Source organism: Carassius auratus, chromosome 25 (genome assembly GCF_003368295.1).
Source record: "Carassius auratus strain Wakin chromosome 25, ASM336829v1, whole genome shotgun sequence".
Taxonomy (NCBI): domain Eukaryota; kingdom Metazoa; phylum Chordata; class Actinopteri; order Cypriniformes; family Cyprinidae; genus Carassius; species Carassius auratus.
The window spans coordinates 20384350-20409741 of NC_039267.1; the positions used below are offsets into that span (position 1 = coordinate 20384350).

The 25392-nt window shown below is 39.7% G+C and overlaps 6 protein-coding genes across 6 annotated transcripts in view; 1 reads left to right on the top strand and 5 right to left on the bottom strand.

Annotated features, from left to right (window-relative positions):
- LOC113043678 (piggyBac transposable element-derived protein 4-like) overlaps positions 1-18984 on the top strand; it is a 75150-nt gene extending 56166 nt beyond the window's left edge. The window contains exons 2-3 of the mRNA XM_026203192.1: positions 17194-17274; positions 17418-18984. Of these exons, the coding sequence (XP_026058977.1) occupies positions 17198-17274; positions 17418-18984 (1644 nt within the window). The 5' untranslated portion in view covers positions 17194-17197. The remainder of the gene's footprint in view (positions 1-17193; positions 17275-17417) is intronic.
- Positions 3797-5311, bottom strand: LOC113043834 (histone H3-like). The gene is made up of 2 exons (XM_026203434.1): positions 4916-5311; positions 3797-4128 (listed from the first exon to the last, which is right to left on the bottom strand). The coding sequence occupies exons 1-2, from the start codon at positions 5264-5266 to the stop codon at positions 3811-3813; spliced, it is 669 nt and encodes a 222-aa protein (XP_026059219.1). The 5' UTR covers positions 5267-5311; the 3' UTR covers positions 3797-3810.
- LOC113043802 (histone H2A-like) lies at positions 8078-8585 on the bottom strand. Its single transcript, XM_026203400.1, has one exon. It carries the CDS (start codon positions 8542-8544, stop codon positions 8158-8160), a length of 387 nt encoding a protein of 128 aa, XP_026059185.1. The 5' UTR covers positions 8545-8585; the 3' UTR covers positions 8078-8157.
- Positions 8974-10072, bottom strand: LOC113043787 (histone H1-like). The gene has a single exon (XM_026203381.1). The coding sequence runs from the start codon at positions 9917-9919 to the stop codon at positions 9281-9283; it is 639 nt and encodes a 212-aa protein (XP_026059166.1). The 5' UTR covers positions 9920-10072; the 3' UTR covers positions 8974-9280.
- Positions 12853-13297, bottom strand: LOC113043815 (histone H2B). The gene has a single exon (XM_026203413.1). The coding sequence runs from the start codon at positions 13267-13269 to the stop codon at positions 12895-12897; it is 375 nt and encodes a 124-aa protein (XP_026059198.1). The 5' UTR covers positions 13270-13297; the 3' UTR covers positions 12853-12894.
- Positions 14490-14873, bottom strand: LOC113043828 (histone H4). Its single transcript, XM_026203426.1, has one exon. The coding sequence runs from the start codon at positions 14846-14848 to the stop codon at positions 14537-14539; it is 312 nt and encodes a 103-aa protein (XP_026059211.1). The 5' UTR covers positions 14849-14873; the 3' UTR covers positions 14490-14536.
- Positions 18985-25392: the final 6408 nt, after the last annotated feature.

Below are 25392 nucleotides of genomic sequence, written 5' to 3' on the forward strand. Positions count from 1 at the left end.
ATAAGCAACTTTGCAAGAACGTCGGCATTCGACCAATCCGTAACCTAAGCTAATACTCTAATGAGACTTAGTTGACATGTACTTGCAAAGTTGCTTATAGTCAGTAGACTTAGGGGACAATCAAAATAAATTGCAGCCTAACCATATAAAATGTTGCATTTTTTTTTTTTTTTAATAATATGAATGTATTACGCATTCATTATAATGCCTTAAGAATACCCTTATAATATATATATATATATATATATATATATATATATATATATATATATATATATATATATATATATATATATATATATATATATATATACTATCATTATATATATGGGCTAAATAGAAACTGTTACCATTTTTCTTACTATTTATTTATCCATCTTTAACTATCTAAGACTCTGGCTGTTCAAACCAGATATAACAAGACTTTTCTGATCTTCATATTATGGTGCGACTTTCAACCCCAGAGAGTTAATCTGAACGGGTTGGAACATTTCAAAAGAATCATCTAATTATAATTGGGGAAATTGTTAATTGGCTAGGATAGAACTTAAACTTTAAAACTGCTAGTTTATAACTGCAACTTTCTTTTCTGCTCGAGATGAGAAAAAATATCGTAGCAACATTGTTTTTAGTAGATAATGCTTTTAAGTAAAATATTAAAATAGTATGGATTTCAGGACTTTTCTGTCACGTGGCCTTGCGTGTATCTAAATGTAAAAATGTGTTTTGTTTTGAGGCCGCACCTCTTGGTGCTTTAATTGAATATCCCTGGCTTATATCACAAAGAAATACTTAATTTATATGGTTTTGTAATATCTGTGTCACATATTTCCTTATCTGTCATGGTCGATTGGACTCTTATTGTAGAATTTGGTTACAGAAAGTTTTGAACATGGTCCACTCTTAAAAATAAAGGTGCTTCAAAAGGTTCTTCGATGCCATAGAAGAAAAATCTTTGGTACCACAAAAAATCATTCAGTCAAAGGTTATTGAAAGAACCATCTCTTTATTACCTTTTTATAATCTGAAGAACCTTGTTTCACCAAAAAAAAAAAAAAAAAACCCTTTTGCAGAACAGAAAAGTTCATCAGATCATGCATCACATATTTGTCTATAGTCTATAAAAAATTCAATACATGAGGATTCTGAATGGGATTTTTATAGCGAGCCATTAAAGGGGAGGTGAAATGCTATTTCATGCATACTGAGTTTTTTACACTGTTAAAGAGTTGGATTCCCATGCTAAACATGGACAAAGTTTCAAAAATTAAGTTGGACGTTTGAAGGAGTATTTTTGGAACAAAAATACTCCTTCCGGTTTGTCACAAGTTTCGGAAAGTTTTTTTTTCGAGTATGGCTCTGTGTGACGTTAGATGGAGCAGAATTTCCTTATATGGGTCCTGAGGCGCTTCTGCCGGAAGAGCGCGCGCTCCCGTATAGCAGAGCACTGAGAGCACAACAGACTTCACTGATCAGAGCGAGAGCGTCGCGAAATCTCACAAAAGAAGTGTGTATTTGGTTGCCAGGGCAAGACAACCCTGCACAGATTACCCCAAACAAGGTCCAGTTTGACGACATAAAGTCATTTTCCAAAACCGCTAAACAAATATATACAGTTTCAATACATACCACATAGAGACGTCCTGGTGTAGTTGTAGATGCTGCTGCTCTCATTCAATTTCAGCCTCTGGATCTGATTCTGGATCATAAATATACACTGAATCTGACTGTTAGCCATGGTTTGTTTTGGATAATGTTTTTTTCCTCACAGTAATGTCACAGCTTCCAAACGCTCCCAACGCAAAAGCTTACTGGTGCTCGTGATTCTTTAGCTCCGCCCACACGTCACTCCTCCAGTCGGTCGTGTTTTTCAGGGAAAAATCGGTACAGACTATCTTTCTCCTATAAATATAATAAAACTAAAGACTTTTTTGAGTTATGAAGGATGCAGTACTACTCTATAGGTACTCAAGATTTACAGGATATTGAGTGAAAATGAGCATTTCACCCCCCCTTTAAATTACTTCAAACTTGACTCCAAGTTAAAGACTTTTAACATCTATGGTATTAACCACTCATAAACGAAGCAATTTACAAAAATGTATAATTTTGTATATTATTTAAAAGTAAGTAAACAAAAGTTAACATTAAGGGTTCCAAAATAAATAAATTAATAAATCTTAGATTATTCAGATTCAGATTATCTTCATCACTGAAAACTGAACAACACTTGCTTGCCGCCCTTGAAGCACCTGAAGGCACCACATAACTAAAAAATAAATAATAATAATAATTAAATTAATAAATTAAAACATTTATTGTCTTATATTGTCAAAGGTAGCATACCAGTGCAAGCATAAATGATGGGCAATTATAGGCCTATGGACTGATGGGACATCAACATACACATGCATACGAATCTATGTCCACACACACACCTGATTAGGTGTAAATGTGTCCAGTTCAGCTTTGATGCAATACATGACACTAACCCTGTAAAGCCCACTGTTGTAATAATACAATGTCAGTTTTAGCTCCACTAAAATAAACCTTTACTTTAGCCTTTAAGATCAAATTTACACACTTAGTAGATCCTGTTGTTCAGTCCTGCAATGTTTTTGGGTGAAATATTTATTACATAGGTAGGTTAACCTGACCATAAACTGTTATATAGCCTACAAACATATAATAACAGACACGAGACAGGTGAGCGGCTTTTTATAACAACTACTGTACGAAAGAATAAACAACTTACTCATTATAAATTGTGTCCTTTGTTGTTTCAGATTGTTTCTTTAAATGAAAGCTTTCGTCCTCCAAATCTTCTCGGTTGTGTAGAGTCAGACCAGCCTGCTCTTCCTTCAGGTATTTTAATAAAGGCGCACATTCAACTTCTCAAGACTCCCAAATATTTGCTCTCCAATATTGTATATGCATGGATGAGGCATGCAGAAAGATCGTGATAAAAATGTAGAAAGGCTGGAAGTCAACAGTAGACGTAAATGCTAGAATATAAAATGTCAATTACAAATGAAAAACACATATCAGTTTGAGTTATCATTTCGAATCGCAGAATATATTTTAGCTACGTGTATTTGAGCGACGGTCTTTACATGCGCAGTTTGATTTCATGACTGACGACAGAACTACATGTATTCTCACATTTATTGTGCGGGTTATTTATGAAGTGATATAGAGCGTGCACCATACATCTTCGTCTAACAATCTGCGCCGTGAGCACGGTAAACGGGCTGATGGGACAGAGAAGTGTGTATTACTGACATAGGCTCGTCTAACAACATCTCATCAGACCGAAGTCCACAGTTGTTCCTCTGAAGATGATTTGGTTGTTGTAGCTTAAATCGCGCCTGACGTCAGCGACTGTTTTAGCGGGTATTTCATTGGGGGAAAGGCAGACAGCCTCTCCATATTCTACCCCTGAATAAACTTCAACACAAACTCCTTTGCGTTGTCTTTACTTTCCCACTTACATTCTGAATAAACAGATTTCGGTTTCTATTATTCTCTATTTTGCGTCAAAGAAACTAGAATAGACACACGAAGCATTTCTGCATAAACGCGCCAAATAAAAACCCTTTAACGATTAGTTTGAAAGTCTCATATAATGTTTTTACAAGTAACCTTAACCATATTTCCCCATAAAATGTGTTACTATAATCGAAGAACAAATGTTAGCTGTAATAAATGCATCCAAAAATGTAACAAAACGTATACAAAGAAAACACTCCTTTTGAATATTTGGGTGGCTCTTAAAAGAGCCTTTGGGGTTTTCTGCTAACACGGACGCGTTTATCCTCCGAAGCCGTACAGAGTGCGTCCCTGCCGCTTCAGCGCGTACACGACGTCCATGGCGGTGACGGTCTTTCTCTTGGCGTGCTCGGTGTAGGTCACGGCATCGCGGATCACGTTCTCCAGGAACACCTTCAGCACCCCGCGGGTCTCCTCGTAGATCAGACCGGAGATACGCTTGACCCCGCCGCGGCGAGCGAGACGACGGATGGCGGGTTTGGTGATGCCCTGGATGTTATCCCGCAGAACTTTACGGTGACGCTTAGCGCCACCTTTACCGAGCCCTTTACCTCCTTTACCTCTTCCAGACATTGTGGTCTTGTATCAGTTACAGAACGCAACAGAATTCTGTCTATATACCGAAAGCATGCAAGAGCACTTTTACATTCGCTTACCGGACCTACTTGAAGCATGAAGGCGGAGCCAATGACGTGTAACTGCAGACCTCTTTTAACTTTCTGCTGATGGTTTGATATTTGGGGTAACATTTGGACAATTCTCATAAAAAACACAAACAACATACATTTATTTAGGACTTATATTACCCCAGCATGCAACTATTACCTATAAACAGATTTATATGATACTTAAGTACTTTGGGCCGCTTTCTATTGTCTGTTCTATTTGCCCTTCTCCCCAAGTGATATGATTTCATTTCTTCTATAGGCAAAATAATGTATATATGAAAGGATTATATCTTTAGGTTATTATTTCTAATCGGTCTCATTTAGTGAAGATTGTTTTGGTGGGGTTAGTTATCACTTCTAAAACAGCATTTTTAAGAAACATAAAGGAAACTTTGCTTCGACAGACAAATTGCACTTCTCCCAAAAAAATATTATTACATCCGTTAGCATAATATATTGAGATCACTTCTAATATTTGTCACTAAGGGGTGTAGTAATCTGTCAATAGTGTTTATTCGAGCAAAACTCAAAATAGCACCGTATATTTAAAGAGATTAAAGGAAATTCAACTTCAGTAGACAAATTGAGGTGGCTCTGAAAAGAGCCTTTGTGGTTTCAAGACTTGTGAAGTCAGGCGTTTAGGCGCGCTCTCCACGGATGCGGCGGGCCAGCTGGATGTCTTTGGGCATGATGGTGACTCTCTTGGCGTGGATGGCGCACAGGTTGGTGTCCTCGAACAGACCGACCAGATAAGCCTCGCTGGACTCCTGCAGGGCCATGACGGCGGAGCTCTGGAAGCGCAGGTCCGTCTTGAAGTCCTGAGCGATCTCTCGCACCAGACGCTGGAAGGGCAGCTTGCGGATCAGCAGCTCGGTGGACTTCTGGTAGCGACGGATCTCTCGCAGAGCCACGGTGCCGGGCCTGTAGCGGTGGGGCTTCTTGACGCCGCCGGTGGCTGGTGCGCTCTTACGGGCGGCTTTGGTGGCGAGCTGCTTCCTCGGGGCTTTACCTCCGGTGGATTTACGGGCGGTTTGCTTGGTTCTTGCCATTTTCTCGAGTTTCCTGTCTTGTTTTCTTCAACGGAATGATTAGGCGCTTTTGCAGGGGATTTTTAATATCTCCTGCAGCATTTGGGCGGTGCGTCACCATCGGCATTTGATTGGCTATTGTGTTTAAGTCACAGCGCGAGGCGGCCAATGACTGTGCGTTTCCTGTTTTCAAACAGACAGCGACAGTCTGGGTTTCCCGCTCAAAAGTTATCAGAATCAGAATCAGAAAGAGCTTTATTGCCAAGTATGCTTACGCATACAATGAATTTGTTTTAGTGACATAAGCTTCCAGTACACAGAGACGACAACACAGACAAAAAATAAAAATAAATAAGTGTATAAACAATTGTGGTATAAATGATAATGGAATAGGATTGAGTGAGATGCAGGAATGTTCTAGGATGGAGGGTTAACAAATAAATATAAGGATATTGCACGTTTATAAGTATAAGTAGGGAACATTTAACTGTTCATGAGATTGCCTGGGGGGAGAAACTGTTCTTGTACCTTGCTGTTCTGGTATTTGCGGCTCTGAGGCGCCGACCAGATGGCAAAAGTTCAAAGATGGGGTGACTTGGATGCGAGGGATCCAGAGTGATTTTCTGAGCCCTTTTCCTCACTCTGGATGTATACAGTTCTTGAAGGGTGGGCAGAGGAGCACCAATAATCCTTTCAGCAGTCTGAACAGTTCTCTATAATCGTCTGATGTCTGATTTTGTTGCTGAACTAAACCAGACAGTTATTGAGGTACACAGTACAGACTCAATGATGGCTGAGTAGAACTGTTTCAGCAGCTCCTGTGGCAGGTTAAACTTCCTAAGCTGGCAAAGGAAGTACAACCTTTGCTGGGCCTTTTTCACAATGGAGTCAATGTGATTGTCCCACTTCAGGTCATAAGAGATGGTGGTTCCCAGGAATCTGAATGACTCCACTGCAGTCACAGGGCTGTTCATGATGGTGAGTGGGGAAAGTGCAGGGGGGTTTCTCCTGAAGTCCACGATCATCTCCACTGTTTTGAGCGTGTTCAGCTCCAGGTTGTTAAGACTGCACCAGACAGCCAGCTGCTCAACCTCTTGTCTGTAAGCAGACTCATCACCGTCCTGGATGAGGCCGATGACTGTAGTGTCGTCTGCAAACTTCAGGAGCTTGACAGAGGGGTCTTTAGAGGTGCAGTCGTTGGTGTACATCGAGAAGAGCAGAGGGGAGAGAACACATCCCTGAGGGGCACCAGTGTTGGTGGAGCAGCTGTTCGATGTGAATTTCCCCAGTCTCACTAACTGTTGCCTATCTGTCAGAAATCTGGTGATCCACTGACAGATAGAGCTAGGAACAGAGAGCTGGGTCAGTTTGGTCTGAAGGGCTGTTGGGATGATGGTGTTGAAAGCCGAACTAAAGCCCACAAATAGGATCCTCACATAAGTCCCTGTTTTGTCCAGATGTTGCAGGATGAGGTGCAATCCTGCAACATCTGGACAAAACAGGGACTTATGTGAGGATAAGTTAATGACCTGTAGTCAATGGATAGTCAATGAGGATAGTCAATGACCCGTTTTTGTTTTCCCTTAATTATTATATGATCATCAAAAGGGTGATGTTACAGTCAGATCTAATTTACACTACACGTGACAGTGGGATGGAGGATGTTACCATAATTATTTTAATTTCTTATATAATGTCATTTCTTATAAAATATCAATATCTTCCTTATTGCAGTGAAACATTATATTTTCTATATTTATTTTTATTTAATTTTTTTTATTTGAGGATCATTTTGTGCAGCTCCACTAACACTGAATTGTGTATCTTAAACATCTCACTATTCTATTCTTTAAAAAATAGCTTTCTAATATTTTTTGTATTCTGTTTTCTTTTAGCTTATTATACAATTAGCAAAAGCAAAAAATAAAATACTTCTAACACTAGCTTGCTACATGTCCTGCATTAATCTAACTGAGACTTGTTATAGCGCTTGTGTATCATTGCTCTGTTGTTGATTTTGATTTCTTCAATTGTCTTTATTTATTTGGATGAAGTCGTGGCCTAGTGGTTAGAGAGTTTGACCCCTGTGTGTGTGTGCGCACAGTTTGGATGGGTTAAAGTGTTGGTTCATCCAATAATCAAAATTATGTAATTAATGACTCACCCTCATGTCGTTTTTTAAACCTGTGAAACCTCCGTTTATCTTCTGAACACAGTTTAAGATATTTTAGATTTAGTCCGAGTGCTCTCAGTCCCTTTTTATTGAAGCTGTGTGTACGATATACTGTCCATGTCCAGAAAGGTAAGAAAAAACATCATCAGAGTAGTCCATGTGACATCAGAGGGTTAGTTAGAATATTTTGAAGCATCGAAAATACATTTTGGTCCAAAAATAACAAAAACTAGGACTTTATTCATCATTGTCTTGTCTTCTACTACTTACACAAACTGCTTTGTTTGAAACTCTCTTAACAGAACCGGAAGAAAAGACAATGCTGAATAAAGTCGTGGTTTTTGGTAGTTTTGGACCACAATGTGTTTTCAATGCTTCAACATATTCTAACTGACCCTCTGATGTCACATGGACTACTTTGATGTTTTTCATTTCTTTCTGGACAGCATACCAATACACACAGTTTCAGTCTAGGGACTGAGAGCTTTCGGACTAAAACTAAAATATCTTAAAATGTTTTCCAAAGATAAACGGAGGTCTTACGTGTTGGGATCAAACATGAGGATAAGTTTATTAATGACATAGTTTTTTTTTATTGTATGAACTAACCCTCTAAATGCATATAGATATACATGAAGTAAAATTATGAAGCTATTAAATTTCATCAACTCAAGCTGCTCTTTAAGGGGAAGTGTGTGGCTCTGAAAAGAGCCTTTGTGAGTGTTGTGTCCTCTCGTGTTCACTTGGTTTTGGCGGGTTTCTCGGTCTTCTTGGGCAGCAGCACGGCCTGGATGTTGGGCAGCACGCCGCCCTGAGCGATGGTCACTCCGCCCAGGAGTTTGTTGAGCTCCTCGTCGTTACGCACCGCCAGCTGCAGGTGACGGGGGATGATACGGGTCTTCTTGTTGTCCCGAGCGGCGTTTCCGGCCAACTCCAGGATCTCAGCCGTCAGATACTCGAGCACAGCGGCCAGATACACCGGAGCACCGGCACCGACGCGCGCGCCGTAGTTCCCTTTGCGGAGAAGTCTGTGAACACGACCGACGGGGAACTGCAGTCCTGCTCTGGAGGAACGAGTCTTAGCCTTCGCCCTGGACTTACCACCGGTTTTACCTCTTCCACTCATTGTAAATAATTACAGTTTCTACGTTTATAGCGCAAACACACAAACCAGAATCCAGCTATACTGGTTTTAAACTAGGGTGCCAGTCGCTCATTGGTTTAAAGCTTTAGAAGGTTTTAAACCAATCAGTGAACTTCCCTCCAACATTCACCGCCAAAGCCACGCCTCTACAACCGGGTTCGGATCGAGCTGGTTTTAGACTAAACAGAACTCAAATAGTCAGAGCAGCTTTATTGTCATTCCAGCTCTGTACAGTAAATTCACAGTGAGACTATAGACAGAAAAACACATGACTGCAAAGAACTAAACTGGACATAATTAAAATATATGAAATAGGCTGAGTAACGGTTGAATAAGAACTAAGAAGAATATTAAAAACTATATTATAGAAGGAAGGAAGATAACTTCTATAACTATATTATAGAAGAAGATGATAGATTGGGATTTGTGTTAGAGGGGGTTCAGATCAGGCCAGTGAAAAGTTCATTACCCCCTAAACACTTTCAGTGAAAAAAAAGCATTAGTAAACATTTATTGTATCTTCTTTGAATTTATATCGATAATCCATTAAAGATGTATTAATGTCCGTGAATAACTTTATGGCTTTCCTTAATTAACTGTCAACATGTAAAACGCTGTGTTTATAGTTTACTTTAAGAACTAAAATGCGTTTTTGCTCTTTCTTTAGATTAAGTGGGTGGCTCTGAAAAGAGCCTTTGTGGAATAAAAGAGAAGCTATTTATTTCTTCTTGGGGGCTGCCTTTTTGGGCTTTGCAGCTTTAGGCTTGGCAGCTTTTGGTTTTGCTGCCTTGGGTTTGGCAGCCTTGGCTTTTTTGGGGCTCTTGGCTGCTTTCTTGGGCGCTGCCGGCTTCTTCGCCTTCTTGGGGCTCTTCGTCGCCTTCTTGGCGGCTGCAGCGGCGGGTTTCTTGGCCTTCTTGGGCGATTTCTTAGCGGCGGGTTTCTTTGCAGCTGCGCTCTTGGGCTTCTTGGCAGCAGCGGGTTTCTTGGCCGCGGGCTTCTTCGCTTTGGGAGCCGCCTTCTTCGCCGGTTTCTTCTTTGTCTCGGTTTGCTTCTTACTTATCTTGAAAGAGCCGGAGGCACCGGTCCCTTTGACCTGAAGCAGGGCGCCTTTAGTCACCAGGCTCTTGATGGCGAGCTTGACGCGGGAGTTGTTCTTCTCCACGTCGTAGCCGCTGGCGGCGAGAGCTTTCTTCAGGGCGGCGAGCGACACGCCGCTCCTCTCCTTGGACGCGGATACGGCTTTGAGGATCAGCTCACCGACGCCTGGACCTGCTTTCTTGGCTTTGGAGGCGGACTTCTTCTTGGGCGCTTTGGCCGGCGGGGCGGCAGCGGCCGGGGCTGGAGCGGTTTCTGCCATTTTTCAGAGCGGGTTTACAGTCTGTCAAACGCTGAGTTCAAAGATGAGTGTCGCTCGAGCAGCGCTGCGCTCTTAAACAACAGATGAGAACCTTATAGACTCAATCCCAGCCGCTCGGTGTCTGCGCGCCTCCGCGAGCCCCTCGCACTTGTGTTTTCTTCTCCTACATTGAAGGGCAATACTCGAGTGGCAAAACAGTTTGACGCAGTAAAAACCAAGCGAACACCGAGCAGAGGTTCTTGGCTTTCTTTGGAGACTAAAACCCGCGGTGAAGAAATGTTCCTTTTGACCTGATCGGGTCAAACTCAAGGCGAGCATCAGCTACGGCACAAAGCCGCGTGTAAATATAATGCCTCGTTTAACTGGAAAAGTTGACAAAAGATAAAAAATCTTCCTCTGTGTGTTTCAGAAACAGTTTGAAAATGCATTTGATGTAAAGTGCATCAGTGAAGGGCGTGTGCAGTGTTTTATACAGCTGTTGTTTTGGGCAGCTTGAAGCACAAACACCCGGAGGCTTTGAGTCTGTTTGTGACTCGTGTCAGAGGAGCAATTCAGAAAGAAGCTTAATTGAAAACTCCGAGTATCTTATCCCTGAAATGAAGGAAACTCTAGGAAACTTCAGTTTCATAATGGGAGGGTTGTCAAATCTGAGAAAGCAGCGTAAGTCGAAACAGAGGTAACTACTCAGAGAATGAAAGTTAACCGTGTTAACTTACTCTGTGAACCTAACCTTGTCAGGAACAGCTTTTCTTCTGTAATCCCAGTTTATTTTGATCCGCAGCCCCCTTTTTAAAGCATACCCCATTCATTCATTCACGCTGAAAAAAACTGACTATGTCTTGTTTTAAACACAAACATCTAAAAATTATAAAGTCAAGATGCATTTTCTATTCAAATATAATGTAAGATATTTCCTTGTGGAAACAAGATTTGCATTTTATCTGAAACATGTAAAGCTGTAAACTTTGACAACCCCATTGGCATAATTAAATGTTGTTTTTCTTATGTAAATAATGCATAGTTTTATGAATCTTCAGATTTTATGGCTGGAAACAAGAAGACAAAATAAATTCTAAGCAAGAAAAGCATTTTTACAGTGCAGGTAATCATTCATTACATGTGTTTTCATCATACAGACACAGTCAAAATAACAAAAAAAGGCCTATCTTTCTATACAGGATCCTGATATTTATTTGAGTGGTATATTTCTTTATTTCTGAAAATGTTGGTGTTGTTTCCTGGGCACAAACAGTCAAAGAGGAGCATGTTTGATGAGGCTATAGTCTGATAAATGACATTCGCATGATAATATATTCCAGGGATTTCTGGAAGTAACCAAATGTATGCCGTAACAACCACAGCTGTTACACAAATTATTCACAATTTATTTGGTCATTTTTATTTCCTTCAAATACAAAGACAACTTTTATTATTTTTCCTGTTGTATTTTAAACTTCTTTCAATACTTGATCTCCTCTTCATCTGTCAGTGGAGCCGGTGCAAGTTCTCCTCATTTAGCAAGCCTCAGCCTTCTTGCTGTTGACTGAGTACAAATCAGATGTTAATTGCATTGCTATAAATAATAAATGTAACAGGTTGGATTAGAGAAAATTGAATAATGTGAAAGGATGTGGAAAAAGCTAATGTGCATTGAAACACTCATTTGGTATTTAATGTGTCCAATGTTTGCAAAGTCATGTAGGCTGCCCCTGAAATGTTTATGATTAAAGCTTTATCTGGATTGAATTGTGTTTCTGTTACGTGTTGAACAACTTCTGATTTTTCAACTTTTATGTGATGAATATCAAGTCGCCGTGGCCTAGCTGCTGATGACGTTATTTATTAACAAATCGGCCTGGAGCAGCTGAGACTCAAACACCTTGTGTATAGCATGACACAGCGCTGCCACACGGCATCTTCTCCTATAGCAGACTTTTGTTTCAGTTCTTTTGTCTTTGGGTCATTATATTTCTTCCAGATTTCTACTCATTCTTAATCAGATACAGAAGAAGCAGAGTAAAGATTACATTCATTAGTGAGAGTGATCGCATGTGACAATGAATTATACCTGACAGTGTCTCTAGTAGTAGTGAAGCTGTGGCATTTAGTTAAGAACTGCTTTATCATTGCTTGATCTATTCTCTTCATTAGTGAAAGTCAAGACTGACCCAGTGTTTGGGTTGGTTTGCAGCTCTTGGGACCAACATAAGCCAATATTGGGGTCATTTTTGTTTTTCTCAGATCCTGGGTGAGACGTAACCCAGTGGTTGAGTAATTTATGGCAGGGATTTTGCATCTTCTCTTCACAAGAGAGCAGTTCTAAGCGCCATTGAAGTAATGCATTCTTCATTAAAATACAGGTTTGTGTACATTCACTGTATCTATAAAATAATTTCTGTGCTATAATCAGATGCATGAATGTACCAAAGCAATCACAACTTGATGAAAAGAATGAGAGACCTTTTATGATGTGCACAAGTGTCTAAATGAAGTGGAGATTGAATAAGTACTTTTGATCTGAGAAATGCACTGAGGCCACTGAGAAAAACTGTAAGCTGACTTTGGCCCTTTTTTCTCCACATAAGGTTTTGATTGATGCTTGATCAGTCTTGACTCTAGTGTTTTCACATGGGTCATTATGTGCTAATTTAGCTCAAGCTTTGCAGACTGTCGGAGCACAGATATGAGATTCGAGAGTATAGTTTTGCAGTAACAGGTCACCAAATCTGACTGATGTGTTAAAGCTAGAGAACAGTGTTTATAGTATGGACCTAATTCACGGTTGTCAGTCAATCTCTTTATAAGAAAAACATGATTAAACTTGACCGCTAGCAACACTTCCACCTCCAGAATAAGAGTGAGAACATTTGCCAACTTCATTTATTACTCTATATTAACTTATAAAAACAGCTCTTTAACTGGTAAAATGGGTGGCTCTTAAAAGAGCCTTTGTGTCTCGGAGTCGGAGCGGAGGTCTACTTGGAGCTGGTGTACTTGGTGACGGCCTTGGTGCCCTCAGACACGGCGTGTTTGGCCAGCTCTCCGGGCAGCAGCAGACGCACGGCGGTCTGGATCTCTCTCGAGGTGATGGTGGAGCGCTTGTTGTAGTGAGCGAGACGAGACGACTCACCGGCGATGCGCTCGAAGATGTCGTTGACGAAAGAGTTCATGATCCCCATCGCCTTCGAAGAGATGCCGGTGTCAGGATGGACCTGCTTCAACACTTTGTACACGTAGATAGCGTAGCTCTCCTTCCTGGACTTTCTGCGCTTCTTTCCTCCTTTAGCGGCGGTCTTAGTGACGGCCTTTTTGGAGCCCTTCTTAGGAGCGGACTTCGCTGGTTCAGGCATGTTAGTTCACGATGAGTAGAACAACACAATAAGTGTTTAAGATAATGGACTGGGGATTTATTGAATGCTCATGCTAATTTAAGAGGGATATCTGCGGTTCCCTGATTGGGTCTTTTCGCACAATGATTGACAGAAACATATTTCATTGGTTAGAAATCGGCGGGCAAGACAGACACCTCAGCCAATCACAGGCTTCTATATATGACTGCTTCCGGTCTCCTCCCTCACACGCTTCTTTGTCTCACTTTCCCGCTCAAAACGTGTGATAAACACACAAAGATTAAGAAGAAAAATAAACTATTTCCATTGTTTTGCACATTAAATTAACTCGTTTAACCCCCCCCCCCTCCAAAAAAAAAAAAATTAGTCATAAAAATGTTATATATCTTAGTCCAGCTATTATAAACTGCTCGATCACATTATAGGGTTACTACTATGCATAAAAATCCATATAACGTTGACAGGAATACTGAGATTATGATTATATATATTACAAAAAATAATAATAATTTGAAACATGTTGATGGCTGTATATATATATATATATATATATATATATATATATATATATATATATACACACAGCCATCAACATGTTTCAAATTATTATTTTTGTAATATATATAATCAAATTGTTATATTAGTGCTACCAGTATTACACCATTAATATTTTTAAGTATTTGTAACATTTGCACTTTTAATTTAGTGCAATATTGTGTCATTGCAACATTCTAGTGTATTTTTCTCTAAGAACCGTAATTGGATTTATATTGCGTCCCTAAATTCACTGTTATCCGAGCGGTCACTATTCTGACCATTGTTTACTCATTCTGTGACCACACTGTATAAATGTGAATTCAAATATTAATACTAGACACCTCAAAGATGATGTGTACTGGAAATATTCCTCACATCTTTATGTTAGCATACTTTACTAGCCTTTTGTTTGATCTTTGATGCTTTTTTTCCTAATTTACTTTGCTTCTTATTTTTCTTGAGCCTGCATTAAATGTTATATTTTGACCTCAATGCTCAGAGAGTCTTTGACTGGACAGCGCTAGTTGTATCTAGTAGAACAAAAGCCATAATTTAAATTATTAAACAGTTGCTTTCCTGGTCTCAAATAACTTTAACCAATAATTTTAACAGTAAGTTCAGATTATATGAGTGTAAGATTATCATCTTTGAAAATATGAGATGTACTCTTCTTGAAGACGTGGGTGGCTCTTAAAAGAGCCTTTGTGGTTTTCTGCTAACACGGACGCGTTTATCCTCCGAAGCCGTACAGAGTGCGTCCCTGTCGCTTCAGCGCGTACACGACGTCCATGGCGGTGACGGTCTTTCTCTTGGCGTGCTCGGTGTAAGTCACGGCATCGCGGATCACGTTCTCCAGGAACACCTTCAGCACACCGCGGGTCTCCTCGTAGATCAGACCGGAGATACGCTTGACTCCGCCGCGGCGAGCGAGACGACGGATGGCGGGTTTGGTGATGCCCTGGATGTTATCCCGCAGAACTTTACGATGACGCTTAGCGCCTCCTTTCCCGAGCCCTTTACCTCCTTTACCTCTTCCAGACATAACTACAGATCTTCAAGCTGCAACGTTGTACAATAGAACGTTTAAAATCAGACAGTGCGCGAGAAGAGCTTTGGAGTAGTCTACAGGACCTAGTTGAAGCACACGAAGGCGGAGCTATATGCTCTCCCTCTCTCCCTTTCTCTCTCTCTCTCTCTCTCTTTCTCTCTCTCTCTCTCAATTTGTATCAATTTAGGTGCGCTTTATTGGCATGACAAAACTGTACATTTGTATTGCCAAAGCAGTTGCAGCTGGGCTGCTTAAAAATAGTGCACATATGTATATACAGAAAGAAAAAGAATAATAGTAATAATAAAATATATAAAAAGTATTAACCATGTAGTGCAAAGTGAATTAGTGTATGTGAAAGTATAAGTTAGAAATAAAATAAAATAGAATATGGTATTAGATTTACAGAGGCAAAATATGCACCTGCTGTACAAAGGTGTGTATCCATCTAACACCGTTACGTAAATAACGACTTTGTGATTCCTATATTCGTCGTGGTGACGTTATAGTGGTATGTTCCTGTAACGTGGCAAGTCCGTCCCAGCACAGAAATATCAGTACAACTTTGAAATCAACTCTGATTTCATGTTATCAGTTATCAGTTGTAGTTTTTAGTTTTTTACTAAGAGTAAAATAATGTTTGTTTTTGTAGATGTTAAAAGCCAGAGACATGGGAGATCATCATTCTGTGGAGATTTTATGTAAGGTTATTTTTTTAGAAAATAGATGTTTCTGTTGTCTCCTGCTGGTTTACTTCACATTTTGATGCAACAACAGTGTGATTACGTGCTCATTTCATTTAAACCATTGATGTCTGTGTTTTTCATTGCAGAACTCAAACCAACTTTGGAGTTGTCTGATTTGGAGAGTCATCATTCTTGGTCTTTCCCGCGCAGCCGCACTTCCACATACATCAGTTCCCCGACTGTGAAAGATGTTCACTGATAAATTATCTATAAGACAAAAAGACTGAAGCCTCTGGTGCCCAGGGAAGAGAAGAAGAAGAAAAACGGGACAAAGACAGAGCTGTTGTGATGTGGTGAATGATAATGATCATATAAATGAACTAGATGAGGCAAAAGATTGTAAACAAACTTTCTCTTGCACTCTCTTGAGCAGACTGTGCTTGTCGGAAGGAGGAACTTTGTAGAAAACATTTTAGGGTGTCTATTACAATATGGATTCACATATATTCAGTTTTGTTGAGTGTGGTCATAGAATGAGTGAACATCTTGATGACCGCTGGGATAACAGTGAACTTAGGGACACAATATAAATCCAATTACAGTTCTTAGTGAAAATTATAATAAAATGTTGCAATTAAATAATTAAAATAAATAAAACACTAAATTGAAAATGCAGATGTTACAAATAATGTGCAATGATGATGTTGTAATACTCTAAGCATTAATATAAAAAATTTAATACACAAAATAATGATCTTTAATTAAAAGCATCATATGACTCCTTTAAGAAAGTCTTCCAAAGGGTAGAAGAATACAAAATCTAGGAAAAGTTATAATACAATTATGTTTACAAAAGGCAAAGTTTAATGGCAGGTCTCCTCAAACCCTCTGTAATGTTTTATCTTGATCTGCACACACACACAAACACACACACACACAAACTGAGCTCTATTCATATGCTAATGATATGATGCAGTCATATGGTTAACGCCCCTCATCACTACTATAAAACTGGCAGTACAGTTCAGCTTGTTCACTTTTTAATCACGATGGCACATGAGGAAGCTCTTCAGACGACCACAGACAGCGAAGAAGAAAGTACTTTTCCCTCAGAAGAAGAGGAAGACTTTGATGATGAACTCCTGTATTTCGAGGAGCGCTTTGATGATAAAGAGAACACAATTTATAAAGAGTAAGTCATTTATTCTGACTTTGATTAGTAACTAGAGTCAAATATACCTTATTATTAGTTAGGGCATGATTGTAACACTGTTTAAGACCTATTGCCAGATTAAAATCAGTAAGTTAGCCCATGACTGAAATACATAGTCCTTTTCTTCATTATATCTAACTCTAAATGTTGTACCAATGTGAACGTTTTGTAATGTAACATTAGATAATTTCAATGTTTAGACTATATCTAACTTTTGATTTGTGTTGACCGCCCTTTATAGCGGAAACAAAGTATGTTTGTAAATAGTTGTTTAGGTGCAGATGTTTTGAAAATGATTTATGGATATTGATGCCCCATCAACAGACAAAAAGGATGTCTCTATTGGCCTATATATCTGTTTATTGACCATAACTTATGCATGCACTATAGTATGTTACCTTTGACAATAAATATTTACAAACTATTTCTTTATTTTCTAGGAAAATGCCTTCAAGTGCACATCACACAAGGGCGACACACAAGTGTCTTTCAGCTTTCAACTCAGTTGAGAATCTTAACATGTAAGTGGATATTTACCCGTCATTTTACCTCTCACAGTTTAATTGTGCTTGTATAGTCTACTGTCCGATGTAGAAATGTTCACATAATGGATACACATTTGTAAATTGCTCCTCTTGATTATTTCTTTCTTTATTTTAAACAGATGTGAGAGTAACAGTGACCAGATGTCTGCTGCAAAGAGAGCCAGGACTCTTTCATGGAAAGCAGAGACTGATGTTGACCAGGTTCCTCAGACTCTGAGATTCCTGCCTGCTCGGGAACCAGGACCACAGTTGTCTGCTGCTGAATCACACTCTCCCATGAGTCTTTTCAAACTGTTTTTTACAGAGAGCGCCGTGGAAAACCTGTGCCACAACACAAATGCTCAGGCTGCCAGGGCAATGTCAAAGGGTCACAAGTACAAATGGACAGATGTCGGTGTTGATGAGCTGTATCGCTACATTGGACTGATATTCTACATGTCTGTGCTGAAGATGAGCTCCATCGCTGACTACTGGCGGCAGGACAGTCCTTTCTCTCTGCCTTTCCCCGCCACAGTTATGTCAAGGGACAGATACCGCACCATTTCCTGGAATGTACACATGAGTCACCCAGACGCAGACGAGGAAAACGACAGAAAGAGGGGCACAGACCAACATGACCGTCTGTTCAGGATCAAACCCCTCATGGACACGATTCGTCTTGCGTGCAAAGCCTTCTATCATCCTAGAAGAAATCTAGCTGTGAAGGAGAGATTGGTGGCATGCAGAGCAAATACAGGAATGAGACGGTGCACAAAAGTCAAGCCGACAAAGTTGGGCTTCAAGTTTTTTGACCTTTCAGACTCATCAAATGGATATATTGTGGACTTCTCCATCTACAAGGGGAAGAATAGTTTTCCTGCAGGCCGTGGGCTTTCGTATGATGCTGTGATGTCTCTCCTGGACCGTAAAGTTTTGGGCTCTGGGTACCATGTGTACATGGATGATTTCTACACCAGTCCAAAGCTCTTCACAGACTTGTTTACTCTGAAGTTTGGTGCTTGTGGGACGTACAGAGAGCAGAGGAAGGGCTTCCCAAAGACTGCAGCTAATTCACTGAGCAGACGCTCCAGCAGGGGATCCATCAGGTGGATTCGGGACGGGCCTCTTGTGTGTGTGAAGTGGATGGACACGCAAGTGGTGTCTGTTTGTTCCACCATACATGCTGCCTCTACAGGAGACCGTGTGAAAAGAAACATCAAAGCACAACATACAAAGTCTGTTCCATGTCCTGCACCTGTGACTGCATACAGCCAGCACATGGGGGGTGTTGACCTGTCCAATCAGCTTCTGCAATACTATGCTGCACAGCACAAAACCATGAAATGGTACAGAAAAGTCTTTCTACACTTCTTGGACATTGCCGCCAATAATGCTTTCATATTGCACAAAGAGCTGATTGGAAACATGACTCGCAAAGAGTTCATGGAGGAGCTTATTGCAGAGCTCTGTGGCGTGTCACAGAAAGCAGCACCAAAACAGTCCAACACAGAACATGTGCCAATCCCAGGAGCTGAGCTGACTTCTGACGTCAGAAGAAACGCTACTGTCGGTCGCCGGATCTGTGTGCATTGTAGAGCATTGCATGGAAAGAGGTCACAAACACCTTGGAAATGCCAGGCTTGTGACGTTTATTTGTGTCTTCAGTTGAACAGAAACTGTTTCCAGGAATGGCACAAAAGTCTGTGATTGTGTTCAAATAAATCATATTTTTTTTCTGGTTATTGTTTTTTTTTATATATTATTATTATTATTATTTTTATGGAAACCATTTTCAACTTTGTTAAATAGAAGCTCATGATAATAACTGATAACAAATTTTGCCGAAGGATCATCGCAGTGAAGACTAGATGGCTGATGAAAATATATGGCATTTATAGTACTTCACTACATTAATGTATTTATATCTTACTGTATTTTTGATCAAATAAATTCAGCTTTGGTGAGAAGAGACTATTTTCAAGAACATTTTCATATAATATTTTTATATAATAGTATAATAATAATAATATTTTGCACATTCTCCTGCTGAGAAATAACTGATAATAATGCAAGAAAAATTTGAGTGCTCAAGAGAAATTTTCATATTGGTTTTATTTGACATTCAATATCTCAGAAAAGAAATAAGGTATTAGGACACTTCTTTTTTGATGATGTTCCCCAGCATGTTAGCTATATTGGTTTCATATTTTGTAGTGATAGCATAAAGTATATCCAAAAGTTACATTATTTTGCAACACAACAGGCCTTTTTGTTTAGCTCGACTCCTTAAAGGAATTTTAAAAACTGTTGTAATCTATATATGCCTTGTAATGACTCTGCAATTAGCTCAAAGTGAGATTACATAATTAATCATAACGGGTTATTATTACTTAACTACATTCATCTTCAGGAATCACTTGTAGCATTATAGCATTAATAGTACAATAAAATGATTTGTTCATCCACAGGGTGGATAGTGTTAATCGTTTATTGACTAAGTAAAATTATTTCTCTGGTCACAAAAATGTATTATACTAAGCTTCCGGCTTTGCTACCATTCGGACGTTCTAGCTTACTGCTCTGCGCTTTGCTTCTTATTTCTGTACTTTTCTCAGATTTTTCTAAGATTTTTACTTCAGCAGATCAGCACAGTGCTCAAAAAACAGATTTCTGGCACAAACGCTAAAACTAAAAATACTGGGACTGGAATAATACTACAAAAAGAAGACTTTGTCTCCCACTGCGAACAGCTTACATTCCGGAGACGGGAAAACAACTGCCTACCAAACAGAAGAGAGAGAAAATGCCTCCTGTTGGATCTACTTGTTGCATGGACTGCTGCAAAGTTCTACAAAGGATTGTGATTCTTGAAACAAAGTTACTTTCTGGACTTCCAAAACAGACGGAACACTTAGCAGACATGGACCCAGTCATGGACCCCCTCAGCATACAGCCGGTGAGTTCCATGAATCTTCTGAATCTCAACAGTTTATACCAAGTGTAGAGGAACAAGCTGAAACTGATCGCCACACTAATCGTTGGCACAAACAGGGAGCGAGACACAAAGGAACATGAGATATCAGATTATCACGAGTTTCTCGTATTGCTGCCATTGCTTCCTCTACCCCAGATTCGACTATGACAAGGCTTGTAAATACTGGTATTCTACCACCCCCTATACATCTGGAGAACAGATTTCAAGCATTAATAAATGTGGGTGAGGAATCCCCAAATGTATTTAAACATGGATCTGATCAGCCAGCAGCAAACATCGCTACTAACAGGCGCTCAAGGTCGAGCAGACAGCGGCATTCAGCTCAGAGCGCAGCCGAGCCAAGGACTCTGATAGTGGGTGACTCTGTTATCATAAACATCCATAGCAGGACTACAACAACATGCTGCCTTCCTCAATCAACGGTCTCTGATGTGAACAAGGAACTTCAGAACATTCTGATGAAGCACAAGACTACAAATCAAATCATCATCCATGTGGGGAAGAATGATATTCGGAAAGAGCAGTCAGAACTACTTAAGAAGGACTTCAGTGAACTCTTTGAAACACTTCAAAGACTCAAAGTTCAGTCGTTCATCAGTGGACCACTCCCAGCAAGGGGAACAAATATGTTTTCACGGTTGCTTGGGCTCAACACATGGCTACAAAGATCTTGTAATATAAAAGGAGTAAATTTAATCGACAACTTCAATCTTTTCTGGGGCCATAGACAATTGTTTAAACCGGATGGCCTCCACCCAAACAAACTTGGTGCAAGAGTGTTTAAGGACAATATCTTCTTCTCCCTTCGTCATCCTTCAGCAGAGTGTGTCAATATATTCAGCACACACACACCGGGTCCGAGTCATCATGTGGTTGACATATCCCACAAGGACACTGATAACACCACGCAGCCAAAACAAACACTGCTGATAGACCATATCCCTGCTGAGCCATGCCCACAGAGCTCCTCACAGACTGACTGTGATGTATCAAAACAGCTACAAGATTCACCACCCGAGTACGACTTTCTGGAAAACAGCCAGGGAAGCCAGGACAACAGATCAGAGCCACCGGAAACACCAGAGACACAGCCCACCTCACCAAACACATTATCCCTCTCTCCAGCATCTCCACTTCTGTGCTTCTCACAGAAAATGGAGGAATTGGTGTATGTTGGTACTAAACTCTCCCACTCATTCGCTGCTAGCCCGCAGATATCAACTAAAAAACGGAGGGCCCCCCAACCACCAAAGCCTGTGGGCCCTGTTCCTATGAGAGCTCTGCGACCGCTGCCACAACGCCAGGGCCCAAACCCTCTATCTGCTGAAGGTGAACCAAAAACAACTGATAGCAGCTCTCAGTGATATGTGTCGGGTCCCCGCTATTATAGCAGCAACATTCACAAATGCTTACTAAACAAGCGGGAACCCAGTGTGCCTGTAGCTTTCTCTATTTCAGTTTTATCACGTGATAGAAAGTCTAAGGCCTTCTCAAGCCGAAGGGCAAACTCATCTAATATGCGGCCTATTATGCATCACACTAAGATTGATGTAAAGACACCAAGCACTGCCATCAAGTTAGCACTTTTAAACATTCGCTCACTAAAAAATAAATCATTTCTAATCAATGACTTTATAACCACAAACAATCTGGATTTTATGTTTCTAAATGAAACATGGCTAGAAGACAGCTGCAGTGCAAATATCCTATATGAAGCAGCCCCTCCTAACTTCACTTACATGAGTGTTTGCAGGACTGTTAGGAGAGCTGGGGGTGTAGCTGCTCTATTTAAAGATGTCTATCAATGCAAGCAAGTGTCATTTGGTCAGTACTTGTCTTTTGAATATCTAGGGATTGTGCTGAAAGGTGCTCCACACATTCTGTTTATTATTATTTACAGGCCTCCAAAATACTCTCCAGTCTTTGTTGAAGAGGTCACAGAAATGTTATCAATAATTTCCTCAGAGTTTGACTGTTTGGCAATTGCAAGGATTTTAATATTCACATAGATAATGCAGAAAACAAAACTACAAAAGAAATGATAACGGTTCTAAACACCTTTGACCTGATTCAGCATGTGCATGGACCCACACACAAAGGTGGACACACTCTGGATCTAATCATCAGTAGGGGTGGTCTAAACATTTCATCCATTGTTATTAAGGATGTAGCACTATCTGATCACTTCTGTATTTTCTTTGATATATTGATCTCTGCTACCACTGAATCTAGATCTGTCTCTGTCAGAAGGAGATGCATAAACGAGAACACAAGTGTACTATTTATGGAGGCTATATCTTTAACACCAAGCATTTCTGCAGACTCTGTTGATATTCTCCTTCATTCCTTCAAAAGTTAAGAATGTTATTGATGATATGGCACCAATAATAGTCAGTAAGAAAACAAACAGACAGAAATGAGTTTAGAGAAGATCAACAGCAGTTCAGACTATGAAAAGACAATGCAGAAAAGCAGATGTGGAGGAAGACGAAACTTGAAATTCACTATAACATCTATAAAGACATCCTTCATGCTTTTAATGTGAAACTAGCCACAGCTAGACAGAATTTCTTCTCAAACCTTATAAACAGTAACTTAAATAACACTCATACTCTTTTTGTCACTGTTGAGAGACTGACAAACTCCCCAAGTCAGATTCCCAGTGAAATGCTATCAGACAGCAAATGCAATGAGTTTGCTTCTTTCTTTTCTGAGAAGATCATCAATATCAGGAAGGCGATTAGCACATCCTCAAGTAATGCAGAGGTCAGACAGATTCGGCCAAAATATCAAAAGATACTATGTCTATTTTTGATAGCAAAATTCTGGAAGACATAGTGCAGCAACTAAAATCATCAACCTGTTGTCTTGACACACTTCCCACATCTTTTTTCAAAAGTGTGCTTGACTGCTTAAAAGCAGATCTCTTAGAAGTGGTGAATGCCTCACTTCTTTCTGGGACATTTCCAAACTCCCTAAAACCTTCAGTTTTAAAGCCCCTCCTGAAAAAGACCAATCTTGATAACACAATTTTGAGCAATTTTAGACCAATATCTAATCTTCCTTTTATAGGCAAAATTATAGAAAAGGTAGTTTTTAATCAGCTGAACAAATACTTAAACTCAAATGGATACCTGGACAATATTCAATCTGGTTTCCGACCACATCACAGCACAGAGACAGCACTCATTAAGATAATAAATGATATTCGCTTAAATTGTGACTCTGGCAAAATATCGGTGCTGGTATTGCTAGATCTCAGTGCTGCGTTTGACACTGTCGATCATAACATACTACTAGAGAGACTGGAAAACTGGGTCGGGCTTTCTGGGATGGTACTCAAATGGTTCAGATCATACTTAGAAGGGAGAGGCTATTATGTGAGCCTAGGAGAGCAATAAGTCTAAGTGGACGTCCATGACATGCGGAGTTCCACAAGGGTCAATTCTTGCACCGCTCTTGTTTAGCCTGTATATGCTTCCATTAAGTCAAATAATGAGAAAGAACCAAATAGCCTATCACAGCTATACTGATGATACACAGATTTACCTAGCCTTATCTCCAAATGACTACAGCCCCATTGACTCCCTCTGCCAATGCATTGGTGAAATTAATAGTTGGATGTGCCAGAACTTTCTTCAGTTAAACAAGGAAAAAACTTAAGTCATTGCATTTGGAAACAAAGATGAAGTGTTCAAGGTGAATGCATACCTTGACTCTAGGGGTCAAACAACTAAAAATCAAGTCAGGAATCTTGGTGTGATTCTGGAGATAGACCTTAGTTTCAGTAGTCATGTCAAAGCAGTAACTAAATCAGCATACTATCATTTAAAAAACATCGCAAGAATTAGATGTTTTGTTTCCAGTCAAGACTTGGAGAAACATGTTCATGCCTTTATCACAAGCAGGGTGGACTATTGTAATGGGCTCCTCACTGGCCTTCCCAAAAAGACCATTAGAAAGCTGCAGCTCATCCAGGACACTGCTGCCAAGATTCTGACTAGAACCAGAAAATCTGAGCATATCACACCAGTCCTCAGGTCCTTACACTGGCTTCCAGTTACATTTAGGATTGATTTTAAAGTACTTTTACTGGTATATAAGTCAATAAATGACCTAGGACCGAAATATATTGCATATATGTTCACTGAATATAAACCTAATAGAGCACTCAGATCACTAGGATCAAGTCAGTTAGAAATACCAAGGGTTCATACAAAACAAGGGAGTCTGCCTTTAGTTACTATGCTGCCCGCAGTTGGAATCAGCTTCCAGAAGAGATCAGATGTGCTAAAACACTAGTCACATTTAAATCTAGACTCAAAACGCATCTTTTTTGCTGTGCATTTGTTGAATGAGCGCTGTGCAATGTCCAAACTGATTGCACTATATTTTCACTGTTTTATTATTATTATTATAATGTAAAATCATTTTCTAACTGTTTTTAAATGTTTTAATCATTTTAAAAGTTTTAAAATTGCTTGTTTTATTTTTGTTATTATTTTTCTTCATGATTATTTTACTTTATTTTATGTAAAGCACTTTGAATTACCATTGTGTACGAAATGTGCTATATAAATAAACTTGCCTTGCCTTGCCTTACTAATAAATTGCTCCCAGAGCATGTAACAAAACCGGAACATTAAAGTGACCTCATCCCGTGAGCAGCAAACACAGACAACCAAGTGTGAATACATATGGATGTTTATTGAACTAAACAGGGGAACATGCAACATCTGACTAAACACAAACATACAGACATTAAACTAGATGCCAACGCAAGGAAGGCATGGATAGAGAGAGAGAGAGAGAGAGAGAGAGAGAGAGAGAGGGAGAACAAGGGCTCATATGCAAGGGAGTGAAGAGTCATGGCAGTATTTACTCATAAACTAAATCACAACCTGTTAAGAACCATCAAAGAATAGCATCACCTTAATTAGAAGGGGTCAAAGCCTATAATCTCATCTAAATAGTTATAAAGCGGTTACTTGCATTGGTTCTGTAGTTCCTGAGTAAAGTGTCCCAATGCATTTATAATGCCATTGAATCCTGTTAGGAGTAAAACATTTGTCATTTCATCCATTGGTTGACTGCTTCAAAGTGAATTAACAAAGTTGTTG